This window comes from Heptranchias perlo, chromosome 10 (assembly GCF_035084215.1).
Source record: "Heptranchias perlo isolate sHepPer1 chromosome 10, sHepPer1.hap1, whole genome shotgun sequence".
NCBI lineage: Eukaryota > Metazoa > Chordata > Chondrichthyes > Hexanchiformes > Hexanchidae > Heptranchias > Heptranchias perlo.
The window spans coordinates 83,859,974-83,875,842 of NC_090334.1; the positions used below are offsets into that span (position 1 = coordinate 83,859,974).

The following is a 15,869-nucleotide window of genomic DNA, read 5'->3' on the forward strand; positions in this document are numbered from 1 at the left end:
AGTCAGAGATGTGAGCGCGGTGTAAAAGGAGAGTCTGAGAGGTGAGCGCGGTGTAAAAGGAGAGTCCGAGAGGTGAGCGCGGTGTAAAAGGAGAGTCAGAGATGTGAGCGCGGTGTAAAAGGAGAGTCCGAGAGGTGAGCGCGGTGTAAAAGGAGAGTCCGAGAGGCGAGCGCAGTGTAAAAGGAGAGTCCGAGAGGTGAGCGCGGTGTAAAAGGAGAGTCCGAGAGGTGAGCGCGGGGTAAAAGGAGAGTCCGAGAGGTGAGCACAGTGTAAAAGGAGAGTCCGAGAGGTGAGCGCAGTGTAAAAGGAGAGTCCGAGAGGTGAGCGCGGTGTTAAAGGAGACTCCGAGAGGGGAGCGCAGTGTAAAAGGAGAGTCCGAGAGGTGAGCGCGGTGTTAAAGGAGACTCCGAGAGGGGAGCGCAGTGTAAAAGGAGAGTCCGGGAGGTGAGCGCGGTGTAAAAGGAGAGTCCGAGAGGTGAGCACAGTGTAAAAGGAGAGTCCGAGAGGTGAGCGCGGTGTAAAAGGAGAGTCCGAGAGGTGAGCGCGGTGTAAAAGGAGAGTCCGGGAGGTGAGCGCGGTGTAAAAGGAGAGTCCGAGAGGTGAGCGCAGTGTAAAAGGAGAGTCCGAGAGGTGAGCGCGGTGTAAAAGGAGAGTCCGAGAGGTGAGCGCGGTGTAAAAGGAGACTCCGAGAGGTGAGCACGGTGTAAAAGGAGAGTCTGAGAGGTGAGCGCGGTGTAAAAGGAGACTCCGAGAGGTGAGCGCAGTGTAAAAGGAGAGTCCGAGAGGTGAGCGCGGTGTAAAAGGAGAGTCCGAGTGGCGAGCGCAGTGTAAAAGGAGAGTCCGAGAGGTGAGCGCAGTGTAAAAGGAGAGTCCGAGAGGTGAGCGCTGTGTAAAAGGAGAGTCCGAGAGGTGAGCGCAGTGTAAAAGGAGAGTCCGAGAGGCGAGCGCAGTGTAAAAGGAGAGTCCGAGAGGTGAGCACAGAGGAAAAGGAGAGTCCGAGAGGTGAGCGCAGTGTAAAAGGACAGACCCGAGAGGTGAGCGCAGTGTAAAAGGAGAGTCCGAGAGGTGAGCACAGTGTAAAAGGAGAGTCCGAGAGGTGAGCGCGGTGTAAAAGGAGAGTCCGAGAGGTGAGCGCAGTGTAAAAGGAGAGTCCGAGAGGTGAGCACAGTGTAAAAGGAGAGTCCGAGAGGTGAACGCAGTGTAAAAGGAGAGTCCGAGAGGTGAGCGCAGTGTAAAAGGAGAGTCCGAGAGGTGAGCGCGGTGTAAAAGGAGAGTCCGAGAGGTGAGCTCGGTGGAAAAGGAGAGTCCGAGAGGTGAGCTCGGTGGAAAAGGAGAGTCCGAGAGGTGAGCTCGGTGGAAAAGGAGAGTCCGAGAGGTGAGCGCGGTGTAAAAGGAGAGTCCGAGAGGTGAGCGCGGTGTAAAAGGAGAGTCCGAGAGGTGAGCGCGGTGTAAAAGGAGAGTCCGAGAGCGGGAGGAGAGTCTGAGAGCTGAACGCAGGGTAAATCTAAGGCAAGTCATGGCAGTAGAGCTCACACCCGTGATATGCTCCTCCTGCACTATGTGGGAAGTCATGGACACTACAGGTATCCCTGGCGACCATGTGTGCAGGAAGTGTGTCCAGCTGCAGCTACTGGCTAACCGCATTTCGGAGCTGGAGCTGCGGGTGGATTCACTGTGGATCGTCCGTGATGCTGAGATTATTGTGGATAGCACGTTCAGTGAGGTGGTCATACCGCAGGTAAAGATTACGCAGGCAGAAAGGAAATGAATGACCGCCAGGCAGAGTAAAAGTACCAGGCAGGTAGAGCAGGAGTCCCCTGGGGCCATCTCCCTCTCAAACTGATATACCGTTTTGGATACTGTTGGGGGAGACGGCTTATCAGGGGAAAGCAGCAAGAGCCAAGTTTGTAGCACCATGGGTGGCTCTGCTGCACAGGAGAGGAGGAAGAAGAGTAGCAGGGCTATATTGATAGGGGATTCAATTGTAAGGGGAACAGATGGGCGTTTCTGCGGCCGCAAACGTGACTCCAGGATAGTATGTTGCTTCCCTGGTGCTAGGGTCAAGGATGTCACAGAGCGGCTGCAGGGCATTCTGGAGGGGGAGGGTGAACAGCCAGTAGCCGTGGTCCATATCGGTACCAACGACATAGGTAAAAAAAGGGATGAGGTCCTGCAAGGTGAATTTAAGGAGTTAGGAGATAAATTAAAAAGCAGGACCTCAAAGGTAGTGATCTCAGGATTACTACCAGTGCCACGTGCTAGTGAGTATAGGAACAGGAGAATAGACAGGATGAATGTGTGGCTGCAGGGATGGTGTAGGAGGGAGGGATTTAGATTCCTGGGACATTGGGACCGGTTCTGGGGAAGGTGGGACCTGTACAAGCGGGACGGGTTACACCCGAGCAGGACCGGGACCAAAGTCCTCGCGGGGGTGTTTGCTAGTGGTGTTGGAGAAGGTTTAAACTAGAGTGGCAGGGGGATGGGAACCTGAGCAGGGAGACAGAGGAGGGGGAAACTAGGATAGATACAAAAGACAGAAAGGGAAGAAGCAATAGTGGAAGGCAGAGAAAACAAGGATGAAAAACAAATAGGGCCATAGTGCAAAATAGAACTAATATGACTAGCAATCTTAAAAAGACAAGTCTATAGACATTATGTCTTAATGTGTGGAGCATTCGCAATAAGGTAGGTGAATTAACAGCACAGATAGATATTAACGGGTATGATATAGTTGCGATTACGGAGACATGGCTGCAGGGTGACCAAGGATGGGAACTGAACATCCAGGGGTTTTCAATATTTCGGAAGGACAGGCAAAAAGGGGAAAGGAGGTGTTAGTAAAGGAGGAAATCAATGCAATAGTGAAGAAGGATATTGGCTCGGAAAATCACAATGTGGAATCTGTATGGGTGGAGCTTAGAAACACCAAGGAGCAGAAAACGTTGGTGGGGGTTGTCTATAGGCCCCCAAACAGTCGTGGAGATGTCGGGGAGGGCAATAAACAGGAAATTAGAGACCCATGCAAGAAGGGTACAACTATAATCATGGGTGACTTTAATCTCCATATAGATTGGTCAAACCAAATTAGCAATAATACTGTGGGGGAGGAATTCCTGGAGTGTTTACGTGATGGTTTTCTGGACCAATACGTTGAAGAACCAACCAGAGAACAGGGGATCCTAGACTGGGTATTGTGCAATGAGAAAGGATTAATTAACAATCTTGTTGTGCGGGGTCCCTTAGGGAAGAGCGACCATAACATGATAGAATTCCTCATTAAGATGGAGAGTGAAGTAGTTGAATCCAAAACTAGGGTCCTGAATCTAAATAAAGGAAATTACGAAAGTATGAGGTGCGAGTTGGCAATGATAGATTGGGGACTTTACTAAAAGGGATGACGGTGGATAGGCAATGGCTAATATTTAAAGAACGCGTGCAGGAATTACAACAATTATTCATTCCTGTCTGGCCCAAAAATGAAACAGGAAAGGTGGCTCAACCGTGGCTTACAAAAGAAATTAGGGATAGTATTAGATCCAAAGAGGAGACATATAAAATTGCCAGAAAAAGCGGCAAGCCTGAGGATTGGGAACAGTTTAGAATTCAGCAAAGGAGGACAAAGAGATTGATTAAGAGGGGAAAATTAGAGTATGAGAGTAAACTAGCAGGAAACATAAAAACTGACTGTAAAAGCTTCTATAAATATGTCAAGAGAAAAAGATTAGTGAAGACAAATGTAGGTCCCTTACAGTCAGAAATGGGGGAAATTATAATGGGGAACAAAGAAATGGCAGAACAATTAAACACATACTTTGGTTCTGTCTTCACAAAGGAGGACACAAATAACCTCCCGGAAATGTTAGGGAACCAAGGGTCTAGTGAGAGGGAGGAACTGAAGGAAACCAGTATTAGTAAAAAAAAGTGCTAGGGAAATTAATGGGGCTAAAGGCTGACAAATCCCCAGGGCCTGATAATCTACATCCCAGAGTACTAAAGGAAGTGGCCCTGGAAATAGTGGATGCATTGGTGATCATCTTCCAAAATTCTATAGACTCTGGAACAGTTCCTACAGATTGGAGGGTGGCAAATGTAACCCCACTATTTAAAAAAGGAGGGAGAGAAAAAAACAGGGAATTACAGACCAGTTAGCCTAACATCAGTAGTGGGGAAAATGCCAGAGTCCATTATAAAAGATGTGATAACAGAATACTTGGAGGGCATTAACGGGATTGGACAAAGTCAGCATGGGTTTATGAAAGGGAAATCATGCTTAACAAATCTACTGGAGTTTTTTGAGGATGTAACTAGTAGAATAGATAGGGGAGAACCAGTGGATGTGGTGTACTTGGATTTTCAGAAGGCTTTTGATAAGGTCCCACACAAGAGGTTAGAGTGCAAAATTAAAGCACATGGGATTGGGGGGAATATACTGGCATGGATTGAGAGTTGGTTGACAGACAGGAAACAGAGAGTAGGAATAAACGGGTCTTGTTCCGGGTGGCAGGCAGTGACTAATGGGGTACCGCAGGGATCAGTGCTTGGGCCCCAGCTAGTCACAATATATATCAATGATTTGGATGAGGGAACTAAATGTAACATTTCCAAGTTTGTAGACGACACAAAGCTGGGGTGGAATGTGAGCTGTGAGGAGGATGCAAAGAGGCTCCAATGTGATTTAGACAAGTTGGGTGAGTGGGCAAGAACATGGCAGATGCAGTATAACGTGGATAAATGTGAGGTTATCCACATTGGTTGTAAAAACAGAAAGGCAGATTATTATCTGAATGGTGATAGATTGGGAAAAGGGGAGGTGCAACGAGACCTGGGTGTCCTTGTACACCAGTCGCTGAAAGCGAGCATTCAGGTGCAGCAAGCAGTTAGGAAGGCGAATGGTATGTTGGCCTTCATTGCAAGAGGATTTGAGTAGAGGAGCAGGGATGTCTTACTGCAGTTGTACAGGGCCTTGGTGAGACCACATGTGGAATATTGTGTGCAGTTTTGGTCTCCTTATCTGAGGAAGGATGTCCTTGCCATGAAGGGAGTGCAATGAAGGTTTACCAGACTGATTCCTGGGATGGCAGGACTGACGTATGAGGAGAGATTGGGTCGACTAGGCCTATATTCACTCGAGTTTAGAAGAATGAGAGGTGATCTCATTGAAACATATATAATTCTAACAGGACTAGACGCAGGGAGGATGTGCCCGATGGCTGGGGAGTCCAGAACCAGGGGTCACAGTCTCATCCTGAGCACGGAATCTGTGGGCCCTGGGACTTGACTGGCGGATCTCCGCCCCATGCTCACTCACCAGCCTCTCATCGACAGCCCGCAGATCGGCATTGACCTCTCCGAGCAGCAGCTTCAGCTTGTTCCCGATCACGTGCACCTCCTCCTTGGCCTCCATCCACTCCGCTCCCTCTCCACTCACCAGCAGCTGCCTGGCGATTTCCTGCAGCGAGTTTACTGTCGCCTGACTCTCCAACATCTCTGCCTCCAAATTCTGCAACAGACATTCGCACCTTTCGATAGCTCATTTGGGTGAAGGGGAGGGTGGGGAGAGATAGTCCAGGGTCACCCGTTTGGAGATTGAACGTGCGGGGGAGAGGGGGAGCAAGGATGAGCACTACGTCTAAACAAATGAGCCTGTCCCCTTTATGGGATTCGGGAGCAGGGATTGATACAGGGCTATGGGGAGAGAGTGGGGCAGTGGGATTAGTTTGGGATTGATACAGGGCTATGGGGAGAGAGCGGGGCAGTGGGATTAGTTTGGGATTGATACAGGGCTATGGGGAGAGAGTGGGGCAGTGGGATTAGTTTGGGATTGATACAGGGCTATGGGGAGAGAGTGGGGCAGTGGGATTAGTTTGGGATTGATACAGGGCTATGGGGAGAGAGCAGGGCAGTGGGATTAGTTTGGGGATTGATACAGGGCTATGGGGAGAGAGTGGGGCAGTGGGATTAGTTTGGGATTGATACAGGGCTATGGGGAGAGAGTGGGGCAGGGGGATTAGTTTGGGGATTGATACAGGGCTATGGGGAGAGAGTGGGGCAGTGGGATTAGTTTGGGATTGATACAGGGCTATGGAGAGAGAGTGGGGCAGTGGGATTAGTTTGGGGATTGATACAGGGCTATGAGGAGAGAGCGGGGCAGTGGGATTAGTTTGGGATTGATACAGGACTATGGGGAGAGAGTGGGGCAGTGGGATTAGTTTGGGGATTGATACAGGGCTATGAGGAGAGAGCGGGGCAGTGGGATTAGTTTGGGGATTGATACAGGGCTATGGGGAGAGAGTGGGGCAGTGGGATTTGTTTGGGATTGATACAGGGCTATGGGGAGAGAGGGGGGGCAGTGGGATTAGTTTGGGATTGATAAGAACATAAGAAATAGGAGCAGGAGTAGGCCATCCGGCCCCTCGAGCCTGCTCCGCCATTCAATCAGATCATGGCTGAGCTTCGACCTCAGCTCCACTTTCCCGCCCGATTCCCATAATCCCTTGATTCCCTTAGTGTCCAAAAATCTATCGATCTCAGTCTTGAATATATTCAATGACTCAGCATCCACAGTCCTCTGAGGTAGAGAATTCCAAAGATTCACAACCCTCTGAGTGAAGAAATTCCTCCTCATCTCAGTCCTAAATGTCCGACCCCTTATCCTGAGACTATGCCCCCCAGTTCTAGACTCTCCAGCCAGGGGAAACAGCCTCTCAGCATCTACGCTGTCAAGCCCTCTGAGAATTTTTTACGTTTCAATGAGATCACTTCTCATTCTTCTAAACTCCAGAGAGTATAGGCCCATTCTACTCAATCTCTCCTCATAGGACAACCCTCTCATCCCAGGAATTAATCTAGTGAACCTGCATTGCACTGCCTCTAAGGCAAGTATATCCTTCCTTAGATAAGGAGACCAAAACTGTACACGGTACTCCAGGTGTGGTCTCACCAGAGCCCTATATAATTGCAGCAAGACCTCCTTACTCTTATACTCCAACTCCCTTGCAATAAAGGTACGGTAGCATAGTGGTTATGTTACTAGACTAGTAATCCAGACTAGTATCAATAATGGTGGCCATGAAACTATCAGGTTGTTGTAAAAACCCATCTGGTTCACGAATGCCCTTCAGGGCAGGAAACCTGCCGTCCTTACCCGGTCTGGCCTAAATGTGAGTCCAGACCCACAGCAATGTGGTTGATTCTTAATCGGCCTCTGAAAGGGCCTAGCAAGCCACTCAGTAATACAATCTCGCTCTAAGAATAAAACCGGATGGACCACCCGGCATTGGACCATTAGGCACTGGGCATGACAACGGCAAACCAAGCCCAGTCGACCCTGCAAGGTCCTCCTCACTAACATCTGGGGGCTTGTGCCAAAATTGGGACAGCTGTCCCACAGACTAGTCAAGCAACAGCCTGACATAGCCATACTCACAGAATCAAACCTTTCAGCCAACATCCCAGACTCTTCCATCACCATCCCTGGGTATGAACCAGAGGTGGCGGTACAGTGATATACAGTCAGGAGGGAGTGGCCCTGGGAGTCCTCAACATTGATTCAGGACCTCATGAAATCTCATGGCATCAGGTCAAACATGGGCAAGGAAACCTCCTGCTGATTACCACCTACCGCCCTCCCTCAGCTGATGAATCAGTCCTCCTCCATGTTGAGCACCACTTGGAGGAAGCACTGAGGGTAGCAAGGACACAGAATGTACTCTGGGTGGGGGACTTCAATGTCCATCACCAAGAGTGGCTCGGTAGCACCACTACTGACCGAGCTGGCCGAGTCCTGAAGGACATAGCTGCCAGACTGGGCCTGCAGCAGGTGGTGAGTGAACCAACACAAGGGAAAAACTTACTTGACCTCGTCCTCACCAATCTACCTGTCGCAGATGCATCTGTCCATGACAGTATTGGTAGGAGTGACCACCGCACAGTCCTCGTGGAGATGAAGTCCCATCTTCGCACTGAGGACACCATCCAACATATTGTGTGGCACTACCACCGTGCTAAATGGGATAGATTCAGAACAGATCTTGCAGCTCAAAACTGGGCATCCACGAGGTGCTGTGGGCCAGCAACAGAATTGTATTCCAGCACAATCTGTAACCTCATGGCCTGGCATATTCCTCACTCTACCATTACCAACAAGCCAGGGGATCAACCCTGGTTCAATGAGGAGTGTAGAAGAGCATGCCAGGAGCAGCACCAGGCGTACCTAAAAATGAGGTGCCAACCTGGTGAAGCGACAACTCAGGACTACATGCTTGCTAAACAGCGGAAGCAATAGGCTATAGACAGAGCTAAGCGATTCCACAACCAACGGATCAGATCAAAGCTCTGCAGTCTTGCCACATCCAGCCATGAATGGTGGTGGACAATTAAACAACGAACGGGAGGAGGAGGCTCTGTAAACATCCCCATCCTCAACGATGGCGGAGTCCAGAACGTGAGTGCAAAAGACAAGGCTGAAGCGTTTGCAACCATCTTCAGCCAGAAGTGCCGAGTGGATGATCCATCTCGGCCTCCTCCCGATATCCCCACCATCACAGAAGCCAGTCTTCGGACAATTCGATTCACTCCACGTGATATCAAGAAACGGCTGAGTGCACTAGAGACAGCAAAGGCTGTGGGCCCCGACAACATCCCAGCTGTAGTGCTGAAGACTTGTGCTCCAGAACTAGCTGCGCCTCCAGCCAAACTGTTCCAGTGCAGCTACAACACTGGCATCTACCCGACAATGTGGAAAATTGCCCAGGTATGTCCTGTCCACAAAAAGCAGGACAAATCCAATCCAATCCGGCCAATTATCGCCCCATCAGTCTACTCTCAATCATCAGCAAAGTGATGGAAGGTGTCGTCGACAGTGCTATCAAGCGGCACTTACTCACCAATAACCTGCTCACCGATGCTCAGTTTGGGTTCTGCCAGGACCACTCGGCTCCAGACCTCATTACAGCCTTGGGCCAAACATGGACAAAAGAGCTGAATTTCAGAGGTGAGGTGAGAGTGACTGCCCTTGACATCAAGGCAGCATTTGACCGAGTGTGGCACCAAGGAGCCCTAGTAAAATTGAAATCAATGGGAATCAGGGGGAAAACTCTCCAGTGGCTGGAGTCATACCTAGCACAAAGAAAGATGGTAGTGGTTGTTGGAGGCCAATCATCTCAGCCCCAGGAGCTCCTCAGGGCAGTGACCTAGGCCCAACCATCTTCAGCTGCTTCATCAATGACCTTCCCACCATCATAATGTCAGAAATGGGGATGTTCACTGATGATTGCACAGTGTTCAGTTCCATTCACAACCCCTCAGATAATGAAGCAGTCCGAGCCCGCATGCAACAAGACCTGGACAACATCCAGGCTTGGGCTCATAAGTGGTAAGTAACATTCGCGCCAGACAAGTGCCAGGCAATGACCATCTCCAACAAGAGAGAGTCTAACCACCTCCCATTGACATTCAACAGCATTAACATCACCAAATCCCCCACCATCAACATCCTGGGGGTCACCATTGACCAGAAACTTAACTGGACCAGCCATATAAATATTGTGGCTACAAGAGCAGGTCAGAGGCTGGGTATTCTGCGGCGAGTGACTCACCTCCCGACTCCCCAAAGCCTTTCCACCATCTACAAGGCACAAGTCAGGAGTGTGATGGAATACTCTCCACTTGCAGGGATGAGTGCAGCTCCAACAACGCTCAAGAAGCTCGACACCATCCAGGACAAAGCAGCCCATTTGATTGGCACCCCATCCACCACCCTAAACATTCACTCCCTTCACCACCGGCGCACCGTGGCTGCAGTGTGCACCATCCACAGGATGCACTGCAGCAACTCGACAAGGCTTCTTCGACAGCACCTCCCAAACCCGCGACCTCTATCACCTAGAAGGACAAGAGCAGCAGGCACATGGGAACAACACCACCTGCACGTTCCCCTCCAAGTCACACACCATCCTGACTTGGAAATATATCGGCCGTTCCTTCATCGTCGCTGGGTCAAAATCCTGGAACTCCCTTCCTAACAGCACTGTGGGAGAACCATCACCACACGGACTGCAGCGGTTCAAGAAGGCGGCTCACCACCACCTTCTCGAGGGCAATTAGGGATGGGCAATAAATGCCGGCCTCGCCAGCGACGCCCACATCCCATGAACGAATTAAAAAAAAGGCTAACGTACAATTTGCCTTCCTAATTACTTGCTGTACCTGCATGTTATCTTTCTGTGATTCATGTACAAGGACACTCAATTCCCTCTGAACACCAACATTCCTTAGTCTTTCACCTTTTAAAAAAAATTCTGTTTTTCTATTCTTCCTACCAAAGTGAATAACTTCACATTTCCCCACATTATACTCCATCTGCCACCTTCTTGCCCACTCACTTAACCTGTCTATATCCCTTTGCAGACTCTTTGTGTCCTCCTCACAGCTTACTTTCCCACCTAGCTTTGTATCATCAGCAAACTTGGATACATTACACTCGGTCCCTTCATCTGAGTCATTAATATAGATTGTAAATAGCTGAGGCCCAAGCACCGATCCCTGCGGCACCCCACTAGTTACAGCCTGCCAACCTGAAAATGACCCGTTTATCCCAACTCTCTGTTTTCTGTCCGTTAACCAATCCTCTATCCATGCTAATCCCATGAACCCTAATCTTGTGTCACCACCTCTTGTGTGGCACCTTATCAAAAGCCTTTTGAAAATCCAAATATCCACTGGTTCCCCTTTATCTACCCTGCTAGTTACACCCTCAAAAAACTCTAATAGATTTGTCAAACACGATTTTCCTCTCAGAAAGCCGTGTTGACTCATGTTATCATTTTCTAAGTGCCCCGTTACTAGGTTCTTAGTAGTCGGGGAAATGATAGAATCTATTACTGTCAGGCTAACTGGCCTGTAGTTCCCTGTTTTCCCTCTTCCCTCCTTTCTTGAATAACGGGGTTACATTTGCTACCTTCCAATCCATGGGGACCGTTCTAGAATCTAGAGAATTTTGGAAGATCAAAACCAATGCATCCACTATCTCTGCAGCCTCCTCTTTTGGAACCCTGGGATGTAGGCCATCAGGTCCAGGGGATTATTGGCTTTTAGTCCCATTAATTTCTCCAGTACCTTTTCTTTACTAATCTTAATTGCTTTAAATTCCTCACTCTCATTAGCCCCTTGGTTCCCCACTATTTCCGGTATGTTTTTTCTGTCTTCTACAGTGAAGACAGTTACAAAATATTTGTTTAATGTCTCTGCCATTTTCTTCTTCCCCATTATAATTTCTCCTGTCTCAGCCTCTAAGGGACCCACATTTACTTTTGCTACTCTCTTCCTTTTTACATACTTGTAGAAGCTCTTACAATCTGTTTTTATATTTCTTGCTACTTTTCTCTCATTCAATTTTCCCTTTCTTTATCAATTTCTTGGTCATCATTTGCTGATTTCTAAAACCCTCCCAATCCTCAGGCTGACTTTTGTTTTTGGCAACATTGTAAGCCTCTTCTTTTAATCTAATACTATCCTTAACTTCTCTAGTTAGCCACAGGTGGATCACTTTTCCCATGGAGTTTTATTCCTCAAGGGGGTGTATAATCATTGAGAATTATGAGTTATTTCTAAGTGTTCACCATTGCTTATCTACCATCATATCTCTTAATCTAATTTCCCAATCTATCTTAGCCAACTCGCCCCTCATACCTACGTAATTGGCTTTGTTTAAATTTAAGACCCTAGTTTCGGACTGAACTACATCAATCTCAAACTCAATGTGAAATTCTATCATATTATGATCACTCTTCCCCTGAGGATCCTTAACTATAAGATTACTAATTAATCCTGTCTCACTACACAACACTAGAGCTAAAGCAGCCTGTTGCCTAGTTGGTTCCTTGACATATTGCTCTAGAAAACAGTCAAATGCATTCCATGAACTCGTCCTCCAAACTACTTTTGCCAATTTGGTTTGCCCAGTCTATATTAAGATTAAAGTCCCCCACGATTATTGCATCACCCTTGTGACAAGCTCCTCTAATTTCCTGATTTATATTCTGTCCAATATTATAACTACTGGGGCCATCTCCCTCTCAAACAGATATTCTGCTTTGGATACTGTTGGGGGAGATGGCTTATCAGGGGAAAGCAGCAAGAGCCAGGTTCGGGGCACCACGGGTGGCTCTACTGCACAGGAGGGGAGGAAGAAGAGTGGGAGGGCTATAGTGATAGGGGATTCCATTGTAAGGGGAACAGATAGGCGTTTCTGCGGCCACAAAGGTGACTCCAGGATGGTATGTTGCCTCCCTGGTGCTAGGGTCAAGGATGTCACGGAGCGGCTGCAGGGCATCCTGGAGGGGGAGGGTGAACAGTCAGTAGTCGTGGTCCATATTGGTACTAACGACATAGGTAAGAAAAGGGATGAGGTCCTGCAAGGTGAATTTAAGGAGTTAGGAGATAAATTAAAAAGCAGGACTTCAAAGGTAGTGATCTCCAGGATTACTACCGGGGCACGTGCTAGTGAGTATAGGAACAGGAGAATAGACAGGATGAATGCGTGGCTGCAGGGATGGTGTAGGAGGGAGGGATTTAGATTCCTGGGACATTGGGACCGGTTCTGGGGAAGGTGGGACCTGGACAAGCGAGACGGGTTACACCCGAGCAGGACCGGGACCAATGTCCTCGCGGGGGTGTTTGCTTGTGCTGTTGGGGAAGGTTTAAACTTGAGTGGCAGGGGGATGGGAACCTGAGCGGGGAGTCAGAAGAGAATAAAGTTGAGAGCAGCAAGAGAGGGGAAGACCCAGGGGAAATCTACAATACAAATAGTACAAACAGTTGTTCAAGAACAAGTGAAAGGGAAAAGCGTAGAGCAGCGGAAAGAAAGTGTACTTTAGGCACGACAGATAAAATGAAAACTAGAAGGCATAAGGCGATTAACCCAGCATCAAAGCTGTGGCAGGGGGTTGGGAACCTGAGCAGGGAGACAGAGGAAAGCGTATCAGGAAGGGACAGAAGGTATGGAGTAAAAGGTAAAGTGTTAAAAAAGGAAAAAGCAGGAACTAAGTGTCACAAAACATATTTGAAAGTTCTTTATCTGAATGCACGTAGCATTCGTAACAAAATGGACAAGTTAACGGCACAAATAACGACGTATGGGTATGATCTTGTGGCCATTACAGAAACATGGCTGCAGGGTGACAACGACTGGGAATTAAATATGCCAGGGTATTTAACAATCAGGAAGGACAGGCGGGAAGGAAGGGGAGGTGGGGTGGCTATGTTAATAAGGGAAGGAATCACTGTAATACAGAGAAAAGATATTGGGACAAAGGATCAGGATAATGAAACAGTTTGGGTAGAGATAAGGAATAATAAGGGGCAAAAAACACTCGTGGGCGTAGTATATAGGCCTCCTAATAGTTGCAACTCTGCTGGAAGAAGTATTAATCAGGAAATAGTCGGGGCATGTAATAAGGGAACAGCTATAATTATGGGGGATTTTAACTATCATATTAACTGGACAAATCAAATTGGGCAGGATAGCCTTGAGGAAGAGTTTATTGAGTGTATTAGGGATGGATTTCTTGAGCAGTATGTAACTGATCCTACAAGGGGGCAAGCAACCTTGGACCTGGTCCTGTGTAATGAGCCAGGATTAATTAATAATGTCCTAGTTAAGGATCCCCTTGGAATGAGTGACCATAACATGGTTACATTCCATATCCAATTAGAGGGTGAGAAGGTTGGTTCTCAAACAAGCATACTGAGCTTGAATAAAGGAGACTATGATGGTATGAGAGCGGAATTGATTAAAGTGGACTGGGAAAATAGATTAAAGGGTAAGACGGTACATGAGCAGTGGTGTTCATTTAAGGAGTTATTTTACAACTTTCAAAAAATATATTCCACTGAGGAAAAAAGGGTGTAAAAGAAATGACAGCCATCCATGGCTAAGTAAAGAAATTAAGGATAGTATCCGACTAAAAACAAGGACATATAAGGTAGCCAAACTTAGAAGATTGGGAAGTCTTCAAAAGACAGCAAAAAGTAACGAAAGGATTGATTAAGAAAGGGAAGATAGATTATGAAAATAAATTAGCAAAAAATATAATAACAGATAGCAAGAGTTTCTATAGTTATATAAAAAGAAAAAGGGTGGCTAAGGCAAACGTAGGTCCTTTAGAGGATGAGACCGGGAAATTAATGGTGGGAAACATGGAGATGGCAAAAATGCTGAACAAATATTTTGTTTCAGTCTTTACGGTAGAGGACACTAAGAATATCCCAACACTGGACAAACAGGGGGCTCTAGGGGGGGGGGGGAGGAGCTAAATACGATTAAAATCACTAAGGAATTGGTACTCAGTAAATTAATGGGACTCAAGGCGGATAAATCCCCTGGACCTGATGGCTTCCATCCTAGGGTCTTGAGGGAAGTGGCAGTAGGGATTGTGGATGCTTTGGTAATAATTTTCCAAAATTCTCTGGACTCGGCAAAGGTCCCGGCAGATTGGAAAACTGCTAATGTAACACCCTTATTTAAAAAGGGTAATAGGCAGAAGGCTGGAAATTATAGACCAGTTAGCCTAACATCTGTGGTGGGTAAAATTTTGGAGTCTATTATTAAGGAGACAGTAGCAGAACATTTGGATAAACATAATTTAATAGGACAAAGTCAGCATGGCTTTACAAAGGGGAAGTCATGTCTGACAAATTTGCTTGAGTTCTTTGAGGACATAACGTACAGGGTGGATAAAGGGGAACCAGTGGACGTAGGTGTATTTGGACTTCCAGAAGGCATTCGACAAGGTGCCACATAAAAGATTATTGCTCAAGATAAAGAATCACTGGATTGGGGGTAATATTCTGGCATGGGTGGAGGATTGGTTATCTAACAGGAAGCAGGGAGTTGGGATAAATGGTACATTCTCGGACTGGCAACCTGTAGCCAGTGGTGTTCCGCAGGGGTCGGTGCTGGGTCCCCAACTCTTTACAATCTATATTAACGATTTGGAGGAGGGGACCGAGTGTAACATATCAAAGTTTGCAGATGATACAAAGATGGGAGGGAAAGTAGAGAGTGAGGAGGACATAAAAAACCTACAAGGGGATATAGACAGGCTGGGTGAGTGGGCGGAGATTTGGCAGATGCAATACAATATTGGAAAATGTGAAGTTATGCACTTTGGCAGGAAAAATCGGAGAGCAAGTTATTATCTTAATGGTGAGAAACTGGAAAGTACTGCAGTACAAAGGGATCTGGGGGTCCTAGTGCAAGAAAATCAAAAAGTTAGTATGCAAGTGCAGCAGGTGATCAAAAAGGCCAACGGAATGTTGGCTTTTATTGCTAGGGGGATAGAATATAAAAACAGGGAAGTATTGCTGCAGTTATATAAGGTATTGGTGAGACCGCACCTGGAATACTGCATACAGTTTTGGTGTCCATACTTAAGAAAAGACATACTTGCTCTCGAGGCAGTACAAAGAAGGTTCACTCGGTTAATCCCGGGGATGAGGGGGCGGACATATGAGGAGAGGTTGAGTAGATTGGGACTCTACTCATTGGAGTTCAGAAGAATGAGAGGCGATCTTATTGAAACATATAAGATTGTGAAGGGGCTTGATCGGGTGGATGCGGTAAGGATGTTCCCAAGGATGGGTGAAACTAGAACTAGGGGGCATAATCTTAGAATAAGGGGCTGCTCTTTCAAAACTGAGATGAGGAGAAACTTCTTCACTCAGAGGGTGGTAGGTCTGTGGAATTTGCTGCCCCAGGAAACTGTGGAAGCTACATCATTAAATAAACTTAAAACAGAAATAGACAGTTTCCTAGAAGTAAAGGGAATTAGGGATTACGGGGAGCGGGCAGGAAATTGGACATGAATTTA

At 47.4% G+C, this 15,869-nt stretch overlaps 1 protein-coding gene across 1 annotated transcript in view; it reads right to left on the reverse strand.

The window, feature by feature from the left end:
* Window positions 1–15,869, reverse strand: part of LOC137326801 (nesprin-1-like) — a 76,825-nt gene that overhangs the window by 35,212 nt on the left and 25,744 nt on the right. Inside the window, exon 6 of the mRNA XM_067992195.1 lies at window positions 5,309–5,500. Within this exon, the coding sequence (XP_067848296.1) occupies window positions 5,309–5,500 (192 nt within the window). The remainder of the gene's footprint in view (window positions 1–5,308; window positions 5,501–15,869) is intronic.